This window comes from Nakaseomyces bracarensis (genome assembly GCF_045282275.1).
Source record: "Nakaseomyces bracarensis strain CBM3 chromosome Unknown Scaff5_0, whole genome shotgun sequence".
NCBI lineage: Eukaryota > Fungi > Ascomycota > Saccharomycetes > Saccharomycetales > Saccharomycetaceae > Nakaseomyces > Nakaseomyces bracarensis.
Window position 1 is genome coordinate 252,804 of NW_027263965.1, and position 13,470 is coordinate 266,273.

The 13,470-nt window shown below is 36.9% G+C and overlaps 9 protein-coding genes across 9 annotated transcripts; 6 read left to right on the top strand and 3 right to left on the bottom strand.

Annotated features, from left to right (window-relative positions):
- Nucleotides 1-62: 62 nt before the first annotated feature.
- On the top strand, nucleotides 63-1,676 carry RNJ42_00957 (SNG1 family protein; the record flags this gene model as incomplete). Its single annotated transcript, XM_071051123.1, has 1 exon — nucleotides 63-1,676. One exon carries the CDS (start codon nucleotides 63-65, stop codon nucleotides 1,674-1,676), a length of 1,614 nt encoding a protein of 537 aa, XP_070907819.1.
- Nucleotides 1,677-2,405: 729 nt separating this feature from the next.
- Nucleotides 2,406-4,085, top strand: RNJ42_00958 (SNG1 family protein; the record flags this gene model as incomplete). Its single annotated transcript, XM_071051124.1, has 1 exon — nucleotides 2,406-4,085. One exon carries the CDS (start codon nucleotides 2,406-2,408, stop codon nucleotides 4,083-4,085), a length of 1,680 nt encoding a protein of 559 aa, XP_070907820.1.
- A 1,059-nt stretch (nucleotides 4,086-5,144) lies between these two features.
- Nucleotides 5,145-7,115, top strand: RNJ42_00959 (SNG1 family protein; the record flags this gene model as incomplete). The annotated part of the gene is made up of 1 exon (XM_071051125.1): nucleotides 5,145-7,115. The coding sequence occupies one exon, from the start codon at nucleotides 5,145-5,147 to the stop codon at nucleotides 7,113-7,115; it is 1,971 nt and encodes a 656-aa protein (XP_070907821.1).
- Nucleotides 7,116-7,757: 642 nt separating this feature from the next.
- TMA22 (Tma22p) lies at nucleotides 7,758-8,342 on the bottom strand (the record flags this gene model as incomplete). Its single annotated transcript, XM_071051126.1, has 1 exon — nucleotides 7,758-8,342. The coding sequence occupies one exon, from the start codon at nucleotides 8,340-8,342 to the stop codon at nucleotides 7,758-7,760; it is 585 nt and encodes a 194-aa protein (XP_070907822.1).
- Nucleotides 8,343-8,607: 265 nt separating this feature from the next.
- Nucleotides 8,608-9,915, bottom strand: GPI14 (glycosylphosphatidylinositol-alpha 1,4 mannosyltransferase I; the record flags this gene model as incomplete). Its single annotated transcript, XM_071051127.1, has 1 exon — nucleotides 8,608-9,915. One exon carries the CDS (start codon nucleotides 9,913-9,915, stop codon nucleotides 8,608-8,610), a length of 1,308 nt encoding a protein of 435 aa, XP_070907823.1.
- Nucleotides 9,916-10,165: 250 nt separating this feature from the next.
- Nucleotides 10,166-10,414, top strand: RNJ42_00962 (uncharacterized protein; the record flags this gene model as incomplete). Its single annotated transcript, XM_071051128.1, has 1 exon — nucleotides 10,166-10,414. One exon carries the CDS (start codon nucleotides 10,166-10,168, stop codon nucleotides 10,412-10,414), a length of 249 nt encoding a protein of 82 aa, XP_070907824.1.
- Nucleotides 10,415-10,722: 308 nt separating this feature from the next.
- Nucleotides 10,723-11,640, bottom strand: RNJ42_00963 (uncharacterized protein; the record flags this gene model as incomplete). The annotated part of the gene is made up of 1 exon (XM_071051129.1): nucleotides 10,723-11,640. The coding sequence occupies one exon, from the start codon at nucleotides 11,638-11,640 to the stop codon at nucleotides 10,723-10,725; it is 918 nt and encodes a 305-aa protein (XP_070907825.1).
- Nucleotides 11,641-11,903: 263 nt separating this feature from the next.
- On the top strand, nucleotides 11,904-12,677 carry RNJ42_00964 (uncharacterized protein; the record flags this gene model as incomplete). The annotated part of the gene is made up of 1 exon (XM_071051130.1): nucleotides 11,904-12,677. The coding sequence occupies one exon, from the start codon at nucleotides 11,904-11,906 to the stop codon at nucleotides 12,675-12,677; it is 774 nt and encodes a 257-aa protein (XP_070907826.1).
- A 273-nt stretch (nucleotides 12,678-12,950) lies between these two features.
- On the top strand, nucleotides 12,951-13,226 carry SPC1 (signal peptidase complex subunit SPC1; the record flags this gene model as incomplete). The annotated part of the gene is made up of 1 exon (XM_071051131.1): nucleotides 12,951-13,226. The coding sequence occupies one exon, from the start codon at nucleotides 12,951-12,953 to the stop codon at nucleotides 13,224-13,226; it is 276 nt and encodes a 91-aa protein (XP_070907827.1).
- Between the last annotated feature and the right edge of the window lie 244 nt (nucleotides 13,227-13,470).

Below are 13,470 nucleotides of genomic sequence, written 5' to 3' on the forward strand. Positions count from 1 at the left end.
TTTTCCTGAGAGTATTTTTATAATCAGTTTCAGTAGATTTTAAGTATTGAAACGATATAAATATGTCTGCTGAACTAAGTAATTCAGAGTATGCCAAAAATGTGCGGGACTTAACGCGGCTAAATAGTGGTGTATATGAAGGTGCTGTTCCTGGCTTGAGTGAAAGCGATAGAAAGGCAATTAATGACCATAATTTGGATTTGGATTCATCCTTTTCTGACGAAATAATAACTGCCAATTCAATGCCAGGAGACCTTGAAAGCTTTACGGGTGAAATAAATTCCACTTCAAAAAGTGCTAATGAAGTTGAGGTAACTGAAGGAAAAGACGCTACACAGCCTCCTCAAGCGCCAAGTGCATTACAGCGCACAAAGACCCGTTATCTTTCTCCGAAAATTAAAGATCAAAGGAAGGCTGTGGTTGTGCGGTGGTTATGGACAATGCTGCTGTTAGCTTGCTTTTGTTTCACAGTTCTTGTTCTGTTCTGGGGTGTTCTATACAAGACGCCAAAGTATGTTAAAAAAGTTAAAGTACTAGCAGTTATACAGGAAGATCCTATTTACAGAGTCAATGATACATTTGAAGTTCCATCTGTCTCAACACCACTAAAACCAATTCTCAAAGGTGTAGGCTTTCATTGGACATTCTTAAATGCAACCGAATTTGAAGAAAAGTATAACGTCTCAGGACCTGAAGAAGTCCAGAAAAGACTAGTTGATTTGATTTATGATGAAAAGTATTGGGCTATCGTAAACGTCAAAAGAAATGCGACACAACAATTGGTAGAATCACTAATGGATCCCTTATCTAACACAACCTTTAACTCTACCTCACAATTCCAATTTTTGTATGAAACCGGAAGAGACATCAGTAATATGCCAATTGTCATAGAACCAGCTCTTCGAGGCATCCAAGAGTACTTTAGTAAAGTTTATTCTACGATGTATTTACCAGCATTATTGCAAAATATCTCGACTCCTCAAAACTTTAATCCTATTAAAATAGCGGACGCCGGTATTATGAATTTCGAATTCTATGATCACAGACCAGTTACTGATAGACAGTATTTGATTATATCCCAAATTGGTAACGTTTATTGTGTTGTGTTAACGTTATTTGTGTTTTTAATGATGGGTCCTGTGCATACAGAAATTGCCAAATTAGTCCACGCAAGGCAGATGTGGATATATCGCCTAATAATATTATGGTCGACATTATTCTTTGGATCATTATTCTATTGCGCCGTTTCAGCTATATTCAAGGTCGATTTCACTAAGGCATTTGGTCGAGGCGGATTTGTAATCTACTGGATGACTACATACATGATGATGCTGGCTGTTGGTGGTGCAAATGAAAATATGGTCATGCTTGTAATATTATTAAGGCCAGCATATATATCGTTATGGGTGGTGTCATTCATCATTATTAACATGGCTCCAACATTCTTTACCATTGGTTTTGCAAACATATTCTACCGTTACGGTTACTCCATGCCATTGTATAATGCAGTCGCTGTAAATAAAGTGATTTTCTTTGACGTGTCCAAACAACATCTAGGAAGAAACTTTGGTATCATGGCAGCATGGATTGTAATTAATACCGTAACGATGCCATTTATTTCAAACTATGTCTTTAGAAAATTAGGCGAACGTGCCATGAAGGCAGCCAAACAATAATGGATAGAATATTTTACAAAGGCTACACCTCCCTAATTTTCATTCTTCTTTTCCCTACCCGTGCTTATACTTACTGCTCCACCCTTTTTATTTCTTTATTATACATGCATCATATTTCATCAATTAAAATATAATTATTCTAAAAATACCTATTTATATACATCTACTTATCGGCAATTTTTTTATGTTTTCTTTCTATACATCTAAATATATTTCATTATTTTCCCTATTTAACAGCTTTCAAAAAATATTATCTTACTCACGAGAAATAGCTAGATGTAACATCACAGGAAACCTTCAGAGTTTAATTATATATTCTGAATAGTCATCAGTAAAATAATTATATTTTTATTATTTTGTATACTCATGTACGAAACAAAAACAATAATCATATGATGTATATTTTCTATATTAAGATTTTATGCCGTTAGACTCGAAGACAACCCCGTAGAAGAAAAATTTAATCACATTTTTACCTATGTAGATCACAACAAACCCTGATATCCTAATGCGATGGGTTTTCATTAAACCAAGCAATATATTGATAACACAGAGTTTATTTTTTTCAGATTTTCAGATATTCTACTTATTTCTGCCTAATTTGATTTTACATTCATTTCCTTATTAGAACTAGCCAACACTCAACTTTAACTATTTCCTGCTTTGTTTACATTTTTTATTCTTTCTGCATAATAATATTCATCAGGTAACAGTTAGCAAATAAGAAATATGAATGGTAATAGTGCTGAGGAGCGCAATGCTATCAAGTTAGGTATCCACAATGTGAATTCCAGAATCAATGGCAGTATTTATAATGGTGCTTTACCAGGGATGGAAGAAGGTGTGAAACAGGAGTTAAATAATCAGAACTATGAAGTTGCTTCTATACCATTGGAGTACGAAGGTAGTATTAGAACATCTGATGATGAAGGTGATAGCAATAGTAGAGCGGAGTCTCCAAATAACTACGTCCCTAAAGGTTATATGGCAGAGAAAGAACGTAACAATGGGAATAACAGCTCTGATTCAGAAAATGGACCCAATCAACAACCACCTCCACCTGTACATACAGGACCACTAGCGACCATCACTAAGACAAAGACAAGATATTTCTCACCACGTATTAAAGACCAGCGTAAAATTGTGGCAAAGAGATGGTTGATGACTGTTTTCTTTTTAGGAGTTTTCTGTTTCACCATCCTTGTCTTATTTTGGGGTGCGCTATATAGAAACCCCGACTATGCGAAGAGAGCAAAATTGCTAGCTGTGATACAAGAGGGCACTAGTTATCAATACAACGAAACCTTGATCGTTCCTGCAGTATCAGCCCCACTCCCGCTCCTCATCAGAAGGATCCCATTTACATGGACAATAATGAATTCTACTGAATTTCAAGTTGTATATAATGTCACAACGCCCGAAGAAATTACAAACCGTATTAACAAACTTGTTTATGACGAGGACTTTTGGGCTGCAATTAACGTACAAGGCAATGCTACCGAGACTCTTGTAAGGTCACTCATAGAGAGTGACTCGTCAATTACATTCAACTCGACGAGCTTATTTGAAATAGTCTATGAAACAGCAAGGGACTTATCTAATATTCCATCTGTTATTATTCCGCCATTGCAATATATTGAAGCCGCATTTAAAACGATCTACACACAACAGTATCTTCCACAACTATTAAGCAATGTCAGCACTCCAGAAAACTTTAACCCACAGAAGATGGCAGATGCCGGTAGAATGGATTTCCTCTTCCATGATTTGAGACCTGTCACCAACAGACAGTACCTGATCATCTCACAGGTCGGTGCCGTCTACTGTGTCTTATTGACCTTATTCCAGTTTTTACTAATGGGTCCCGTGCACCAGCAAGTTGCCAAACTTGTGAAGTTCAGACACTTATGGATCTACCGTATCATCATGCTGTGGTCTATTTTGTTCTTTGCCTCACTATTTTACTGTACTGTATCTGCTATTTTCCACGCAAATTTCTGGAAAACTTTCGGTCGCGGTGGGTTTATGGTCTACTGGATGACTATCTACCTACTGATGTTATCTGTCGGTGGGTTGAACGAGAACATAGTCATGCTAATCATTCTAGTGAGTCCAGCATATATCGGTTTCTGGGTCTTATCATTTGTCATCCTGAACTTGGCTCCTACGATTTTCGCTATAGGATTCTCATCCCCATTCTACCGTTACGGCTATGCAATGCCTCTATATAACGCCGTTAATATACTAAGAGTTATATTCTTTGACATCTCAAAGAGATCACTCGGCAGAAACTACGGTATTCTATGCGCTTGGATAGGTCTAAACACCATCTCGATGCCTTTCGTAAGCAAATTCGTCATGAAAACTCTACATAAACGTGCCAAGGCAGCTGCAGCACCTGCAACCTGAACTTTTACTATAAAACTCTTATTTTCTTAATATGTAATATCGTTTTTTTTTTTTTTAATTCTATAATCATATATAAACAATAGTTAATACCCAATACTAATAAGCACTGAAAAACAGCGCACCCCGCACCTCAGGCTTTCTTGTCCATAGAGTTTCCTAATAAAGTAATTTTTAGGACAAGCACGATCTATGTACCCTTCCCTCACCTTCTGCCCCTCTTTCTGTCGTCCCACTGCCCAATATCCGAGAACCAGGAAGGGTCTACGCTTCTTTCTTCATTTAGTTTGTGGGTGGTCTTATTACGGATCAGTATTTCTATTAGGACAAAATAAACATAAACAAATTCCAAATTTAGTAGCGTCCCCCGAATTTTTTTTTCCCTCTTAGAAAGTTCCTTCTAGAAGTAAATCCAGGCAAAGAGAAGCATTATTTGAGACACAGAAAGTGGGGTAGCCACACCGAGAGGGGACGTTTAATTTTTCCGAGAACTGAGAGTGACATAAGAGAGAGAGAGAGAGTTGTATGATGTACGTTGTACGTTGTATTCTCTGGTGTAAATGGGTTATTGCTACGGTGTTTATATTAATGTTAATTGTTTATTATAATACTCTGCTTAGAAATGGCCGTGAGTACATAACGGAAGAAGCTTCTTTTGATTTTTTATTGATTTGTTGAAAATAAGATGAAGGAGAAGGACAAAAGCAATACAAGAACTGAAAATCAGGACATTTAACAGGGTTTTGTAGATACCGGAGTAGTGCGTATTTCTCTAGGGGGTGCCGTAAACGCAACGCAAATACTTGGACAAATTTGGAATATATTGACATTATACAACAATCAGAAAAGAGAATTACGCCATGGACTCACCCCTTTAGGGCATATCAGCTCGAGACATAAATAATTTAGATCAGGACAAATAGTAATTTAAAAAAAACATAAAAATTTTCTTTCCTGTAAACAAGCCTATATATATAATAACTATGACATCAAAAGATTAATTAGGAGTAAGATTTCCTGGGAAAAGGGTAAACATACCATAAAAGCGATAATAGTGTAACGATGTTTGAGAAGAAGCTTTCTAAGAAGCATAGGAAGTTTAATAAGAAGATTCTGCAGGATCCTGCTGATACGCTGGCGACATCTATTGAGAGTGGGTTGCGTTCGATGAACAAGAATGAGGAGAAGGAGAAGAGGTTGAGACGGAAAGACCTTGAGCACTTGGGGGATGGTACTGTTTCTAGCAATACGACGACGGTTTCGTCGTCTTTTTCCACCATTTCATCTAGTGATGGGCGTTCTGATTCGAATGAGAAGCCTCAGGAGCTCACTGAAGGTGATGAGCGAGATCAATCCGGGACGCCTACTCAGATGTATAGTAGTAACAGGAAAAACACAAGATATGGCGATCACGAGCCCCTGAGCGACGAGGATAGTGACTCTGATGAGTCAATTAATTCCGATGAGGAAGATTCCGACACTGACTCCGTCTTCGATAGCCGCACACCAGCAGTGATGGCTGAAGACAACGATGATATCATATCTAAGGTGTCCTCTGAGGCGTCTTTGTGGAAAAAGAAGACCTCACTGTTGTCCAGGAGAATGCGTGATCACAGAAGACGAATCCTAGCCAAATTCCTGTCAACGCATTTCTTGTTGGCTATCTTTGTGATAGGTGCCTTATCCTTATATTGGGGTGCTGTGTACAATTACGACCACTATTTATACAGAGTACACGCACTTGCTGTCATACAAGACGAGCCATATACGACAGATGATGGTACAGTGATTCCGTCTATAGCTAATAATGTTACCAACATTATATATGGGTTACCATGTACATGGACTATTTTGAACCGTACTGAATTCCAAATTATTTACAACTTAACATCTCCTGATGAGATAGATGATAGAGTGGTTAAGTTGATATATGATGAGAAATTCTGGATGGCACTTAATATCCGTCCGGGAGCTACAGAGTCATTCTATAATTCAGTAATGAAGAATGATACTCCTGTTTTCAATACTTCCAACTACTTTCAAGGTGTTTATGAAACAGGTAGAGATCCTACAAATTTCAAATCCTCCATTTTCCCTGTAATGCAAAGACTAGAAGCGATCTACAGAAAACAATACTTGACTAAAATTGTCCCTGATTTTGTTAATAACATAACAGTTCCAGATATTGCTAGTACTGTGAATATACAAAATATGTATGGTTTAGGAAATTTTGCGATGAATTATATTGACTTGAGACCCTACACTAATCGTGCATTACTGGGCCCGTTGAGTATGGGTGTTAATTATATTATTATGTTCGCGGTGTTCTCTATTTCCATTTTTGGTCCTCTAAACAAAGAAATGGCTAAGTACTTAAAACCAAGATCTCTTTTTTTTATGCGTATCATTATTTCATGGAGTACTTTCTTCTTCCTTTCATTATTTACTTGCACAGTATCTGCGATTTACCAAATCGACTTTACACCAGCTTTCGGCAAGGCAGGATTTGTGGTATATTGGATGACATCCTGGCTGGTAATGGGTGCTGTCGGTATGGCAAATGAAAATATTTTATCCTTGATTTTGACGTTCTGTCCATCTTATATGTCTTATTGGCTAGTTTTCTGGACTATTTTGAATATTGCACCATCATTGTACCCATTGGCTCTTATTAACGAGTTTTATAGATTTGGGTACGCCATGCCAATTCACAATGGTGTCCAGCTATTTAGAGTTATCTTTTTAGATATTTCTAAGCAACAAATGGGTAGAAACTACGGTATCCTTGTAGCATGGGTTACTGTCAATACAGCTCTTAACCCATTTGTAATGAAGTTTATTGCACACCATGTTAAGAAGAGAGAGGCTAAGAAGGAATTGAAAAGAGAAAACGAAATTGAGAAGGAGAAAGAACGTCGTCGTGAAGTCCGCCGTGAGCGCAAGGAACAAAAACGATTATTAAAGAACGAACAAAGACATCATACTCATCATCACCACCACCAACAAAACCAGCATAACCAGTCTGAAGTATAATCTTCTTTTACTTCACTGTACAGGATTTATTATAAATACAGCTAGCATCTAATTTAATGGGCACCAAAAATAAAGGGCAATTATTTGTATTCTTATACTAAGATGACTACCTCTATTTTATTCCTTAACTTCTTATTAAAAATGCTACCGCACAATTTTATCATAAAACTTAACGTCCAATTCAGCACAAACTATTGATTTATCAATAGAGAATTATCAAAGTACATTTGAATATACCAGATCCTATATAGGATATGGTATACATCTCTTCAAATATTTTTTCTCAGTTTATCATTTTTTCAGATACGTTAAACCTTTGCATATGGCAACAGAAAGATACCAAAAAACAATCACAGCAAATCATTTAAATTCGTCAGTGCTTTCGTAAATTAAGGCACTATTATTAATATTACTTGACATTTTATTTTTCTACTTTATTTAATATAGATCTTTTTTGTTTGTCTTTTACCCATCTCATTAATACAACAATAATATTTAACTTTTAATTTATAAAACTAGAATAACAAAAATTACTCCCAATAGCGGAGCCTATGATTGCAATTTGTCACAAACTTTAATTTTAAAAAGTATATTTTATCATTTATGTAGTAGACTAGAAAATGATTAAGACTTTGAGGATATTTATTTGACAGCGGGTGTTTCTGGCTTCTTCTTCTTCTTAGTATCGATGGTTTCGACCTTAACATCCTTCAATCCCTTTTCTTCCAATAGACTATGGATGTATGCTACAACTTCATCGAGAACATCACCTTGAATGACGATTTCCTCCTTCTTCTCTGCGTTCTTAGAAACAGAACAACCCGTAGCGAATTTAGATGCAAAAGTCTTAGCTAGTTTCTTCATATCAATCTCAAAGACCTCCAAACCAGAAATGGCGACGATGAACTTTCTCTTTGTTCTAGCCTCTCTCTTAACTATAACCTTAGAAGACAACTTCTTAGCCAATTCTCTCTGTTCTTTATTCTCTTGCTTGGTTTGCAACTTTTTCAGATCCTTTTCTAACTTTTCTTCCCTTTCCTCACCAATGCTAGATTCACCTAGTTTACTACTAACAGCAGCTACTTCATCATCGTCACCATACATCTTAGCATATAATTCGGCATGATTTTCCTGCAACCACACTTTGCACCTCTTCAACTTACCTGAAAATTCACAGTAATCAACTGGGTATGTACATACACCACAATACACAACTTCGTGAAGCATCTTTTTTTTAATATGATCTCGATTATATTTCTTTTATATTTCTTGAAGTGATTGATAAGTAAGAATACGTATATAAAGGTCGATATAGTTCATAATATATTTAAAAATTAATGAATTTAGCAATTTTTTTTAAATATGGCGATGAGGTTGAAAAATCACATGTATTTTTCGTTTAATGTAATATCCAGTTAAAGCTATACTATTCAATAACTTTTATATTGGATAGAACAAGTTATTTAGCTTAGTTCTTGTCATTATGTAGTATTTATTCCGAGATAGTTACAGCTTCCTCTGTGGAAGGCAACCTCTCGTTCTCTTCAATGACTATTGAATCTTCCTCTAATGGTGCAACTAATGGTATGGTCTGTTTTAATGTATCTTCGATGAACTGGCCAAGTATCCATACATTTGCAATGAAGAAACCCAAACTAGCACAGAACAGCCCAGGAAAGAAAACGTTCTCACCCTTGAACTCGAGTAGGTATCCTTGGCTCAACCAAGCAGCCTGAGACAGAACCCATACAGCAATCATAATTAGACCGGTTTTTATAGTAACAGTAGTATTTCTCAAAATGAACGGCAGGAAATTTAGATACCATATAAAGTACTGGGATGTACACACTTTGTTGAATGTAACAAAGGCGAAAGTCTCTAAAAATAGCACGTTCAATAGGTGCTTAAATGAGCTACCATTCTTTAGTTGTAGTAACGATATCAGGAATATAACTATCAATTGAGGAGCAAATACATATTTGGAAAGCTGGGATATTTCAATAGAGGCAGAGTTGAAATATAGCAGCATATTCCAAACTGAAAAGTTGTGCCTGTGGTCAATTCTAATGAGATGATATAAATACGTTGGAAATATTCCTTCAGGGAAAACTATAAGCATGGCTTGTGTACAACCTAGTAAAACCACAATGGTAGCTATCCCTAATACAGCTAACTTTAAAAATGTACACAAGTATCTCAGAGAATTTCTGTAGTTGTAAGCTTGGTATCGATTAGCAATAACATATATGGTCACTGGAAGGGCATATATTATAGGGTATATCTTAAAATGAATGGAAAGCCCATAAACCAGCCCTGCCAATAAGTACTGGTTTTTCATCAAAAGATAAAGGAATAAGGAAATCAAGAAACTCATCACACTTTCAGCGTTACCTCTGGTACTAATCGTGATAACCATGGGATTTAATAGCCATACCGATGCCATAGCAAGATCCCGACATCTATTCTTCTTTTGACCATTGGTTAGACCACGTAGTAAAGCCAATATCAACACACCTGTAAGTAAATCAAATAGTACAAATAGGGCCTTCCCGAAATGAAACCAATTGTAAATGTGGTTGGGCAGCAACATCATACAGAGCAGCGGCGTATACCGATACGTCAACCTCTCATATGGTTTACCTACATAATATAAGAATTTAGCAGCATCATTGAACACATAATAGTCGATATCGGTATACTTCACCTCGAAGTTCGCGTCCTGGTATACCCCAAACAAGAAGAAACCAACTCTCAGAAGCAGAGCCACAGCAATCAATGTACCCGAATTGATGATTGCCATTTCTTATTCTTATCTCAACCTTCCTTATTATTACGTTTTGTGCTTTTAACTTATTTAATTACCGATGAGGCCTTAGTCGTTGGCCTCTTTTTTATATAAGGACCCGGTTTTTATTCATAAGCCGGTAATGGGGACAGCTCTAGTGGACTTTTAAGTCCTTTCGCATGTTCAAAAGAGAAACTTCTTGTAGAAATTATCTTACAACAGTCTCAAACTTCAATTACCAAAGACAAGAAAAGAGTAGAGGAATATGGCGCTGAGTTATGAGGAAGTGCTTGATCATATTGTTAACAATAAGCCTGTACCAATGGAAGATGTGCCGGATATCACATTAGAGGAACCTAAGGACAGTGAGCAAATGGAGATGAAGTTGAAACCTTGGCAAGTTAAGAGTGAAACTGTGGATGTAACTACAGAAGATGCTAGTTTACAAATGAAAAATGATATGGAACAAGAATTATCAAAGGCAATGAAAGAGGGGTTACATGATGTTGAATAAATAAATAACAGAGCTACATGAAAGTGATTTGATAAATAAGAAAATAATGCTTATTAATATTTGCTTTGGTTGGGATTCCGTCCCTATATGTGCCTATATGCTATATTTTATAATTAAAACAAAAAAAAATGGTTAATCATGATAAATCAGAATATTGAGATAAATCATATTGATAATGAGAGAATAAAAAAAAAATAACACTTCAGAATGGTACTTTCACAATATTGTACAATTTCGTTGGTAAATTCCCTCCAGGAGAATATATAATGTTTGAATAGCTCAAATGAGAAAATAAGAAACCCAAATAATCATGATGGTTTAGCTCCACTCGTACGCAGAACAAATTCAAATGCCGCAAGAGCAGCGGCATTGGCTGGAAATGATCTTAGGAAACTTGGCATGAAACCCTTGAAGAAACCGCGGACTCCACGTTGAGTGTAGATGTCGTGGACTGCTTGTCTCCAGGACTTGAAAGTACCGTCGTACTTGTCGTTACACAGAACCACTTGTTTTACAACGTCACTTGGGTAAGCTGAGGTCCAGAAACCAAACGAGGCACTGAGACCACCAGCCCAAAAGTTTATCGCAGGTGCACTCATGTTAGTATTCTTCTGGAACCATTGCGTGATTAGCTCATATGACCCCCACCAGAAAACGAAGTTAGACCTAAAGATAAGAGTACTGATCAAACCTTTGTAAAGACTGCGCACACCACCGAACAGGTTACCTTTGTTGGCTACACCTTCACGGAAGACTTTCTGAATAACATCAATGGGACCAGTGTATCTAGCAGTTTTAGCATTGTATTGAACTTGTAACTTAGCCTTAGCAAGCTCAACTGGGGCTGCAATGAAACTAACAGTCCAACCAGCCATAACACCACTAATGACACAACCAGACAATGGTAATTTCTCATACGCTGGGTATAAATACTTATGCAGCAGCATTCTATAGTTGTGAAGTGAACCGAGCAGAGCACTGTCCATAAGGATCCACCCGACAAGAGGTGGTGTAAACCCCAAATAGAGACCTCTGATACCCTGGGTTTTCAGAGTCTTGTATACACAGTCCAATGGCCCTTTAAACTGCACTTCACCACCGACTTGCGAAGTTTGTAGCCTCACTTTTACTGTATCGAAAGGGTGCCCCACGGTGTTCTTCGCAACACCGGAGAACATCCCTGCTACAAAACCCATAACGCGGGAGTACGTCTCCTCAGATACCATTTCTGCGTCCCTGAGTTTACGTTTAATCTATATAATTGACTTTTCCCTCAATTGGAATATTTATTAATATCAATAACAATTGAATCATATAAAGGTAAATTACTCATTTTTGATTGATTTTTCGGTATTTTTATATTTTTTTTCACTTTTAGCATAGATTTTTTTTCATACAGAGCGATGAGCTATAACAATAGTCAAGATTCAATGGTAATGGGTATGTGATTTATATCCTCGAACACATCCAAAAGACTGTTATCTATACAATGTCTGAAGCGATTGACATGAGAGGGCTCATGACCTTAGTCGATGGGGTTAAGGACAAGGACAAACGTGAGTTGTTAGAGACGATGGTGCAGTTTATATACTATACACTGCAGTTTGCCACAGATATGGCGTATTGTACGTACTGGATCGAACAACAGATCGAAAAGGAGGAGCTGAAATATGTGTGTGTGATGCAGAGGTCGTCTATCCTCTCTGTTTTCCACAGTTCGCAGTTGGATTTTGCAGATATGTACAGTGAGTTACAGAACGGAGACGGTGATCCTAATATTCCGATATCGTTGGTCCTGAGGATCCATTCCAAGCTGTATATTAAGGCCACCATAGACATGGCGCATTTCTTGGGCACACTTTTGAAATATGATGAGGAATTGAACAGCATGCAATTAAAAGTGCACAACTGTTTCCTCGGTTATAATAATATCATGAACTACTGGAACAAGATCCCGATCCCGGGATACACCAAGAACGAGGACGACCAGAAGTCACTGGAGAATATAAAGAGATCAATGCTCGTCACTACTATCAGAGATGACTTATTCCCAGCTTGGAAAACTCAATTGGATAATTTTAACACTGAGGTCTTCGAAGAATTGATTGGATGTGAGCCGATCAGGGGAGAGTTTCTCACAGCAACCAACCTGCCATCGACAACAAATTTAGATGACCCTCAGCACTTCGTTAGATTCCTCGAATGGCTCCAGGAGAAGCTCATTAAACCAACCCAGGAAGGCACGTCACGTGATTTAGAATAAACACGTGAAACGTAATAGTATACGAATAATCAGCTGGTCTATGGAATATCACAACACACGATTTATTGGGACTGGGGGAAAAAAAACGTAGTCTTTTTTGGTGTATGCGATCCTAATCGATGAATAAGAGTCTTCTATTAAAGTCCAAAGAGCTGAGTACAATTGCTGAGGAAGATTGTTTGGTAATTGAGCTGACAGCAACTAATCCTCTGATTCACGTATAGTTGGTTGTTTTTTTTCATTCAAGGAAATAACGAATCACAGCAATACACCATGGATGGAGCCCAAGAAATTTTAAATGAATTGAAGCAGCATCTTGTGATGCCAATTGATTTCAAGGCACAGCAGAGGCTGGACCATCTGTCTCACATTGTCTTGGGAATTGGTTCCATAGTGTCGTTTGGTTACGGCTATTTTACGCAGTCTCTATATAATATGATGGTATGCTTCTGTGTTTTCTTTGTGATGATGTTGTTAATTGTCCTCCCACCATTGCCTTCTTACAGGAAGAATAATTTGAAATGGGTTGAGACAAAGATTGCTAAATGATGTGTTTAGCTGGTATTTCACATATTTAGCTACCAACAAAAAAGGATAGAATGCTACACATATGTATATATATATATTGATTATATTGATGTTGTGATGTTCAACAAAAGGTATACCACATATATGAGCTTAATTATAATAATGTACAATAGTTTTAAAAAAATTAATTTAATAGAATTGCTAAGAAGTGAAGGGAAAAAAAAAATAAAGTTCACATGTTAAAAATATTTATAAGTTTTTGTTA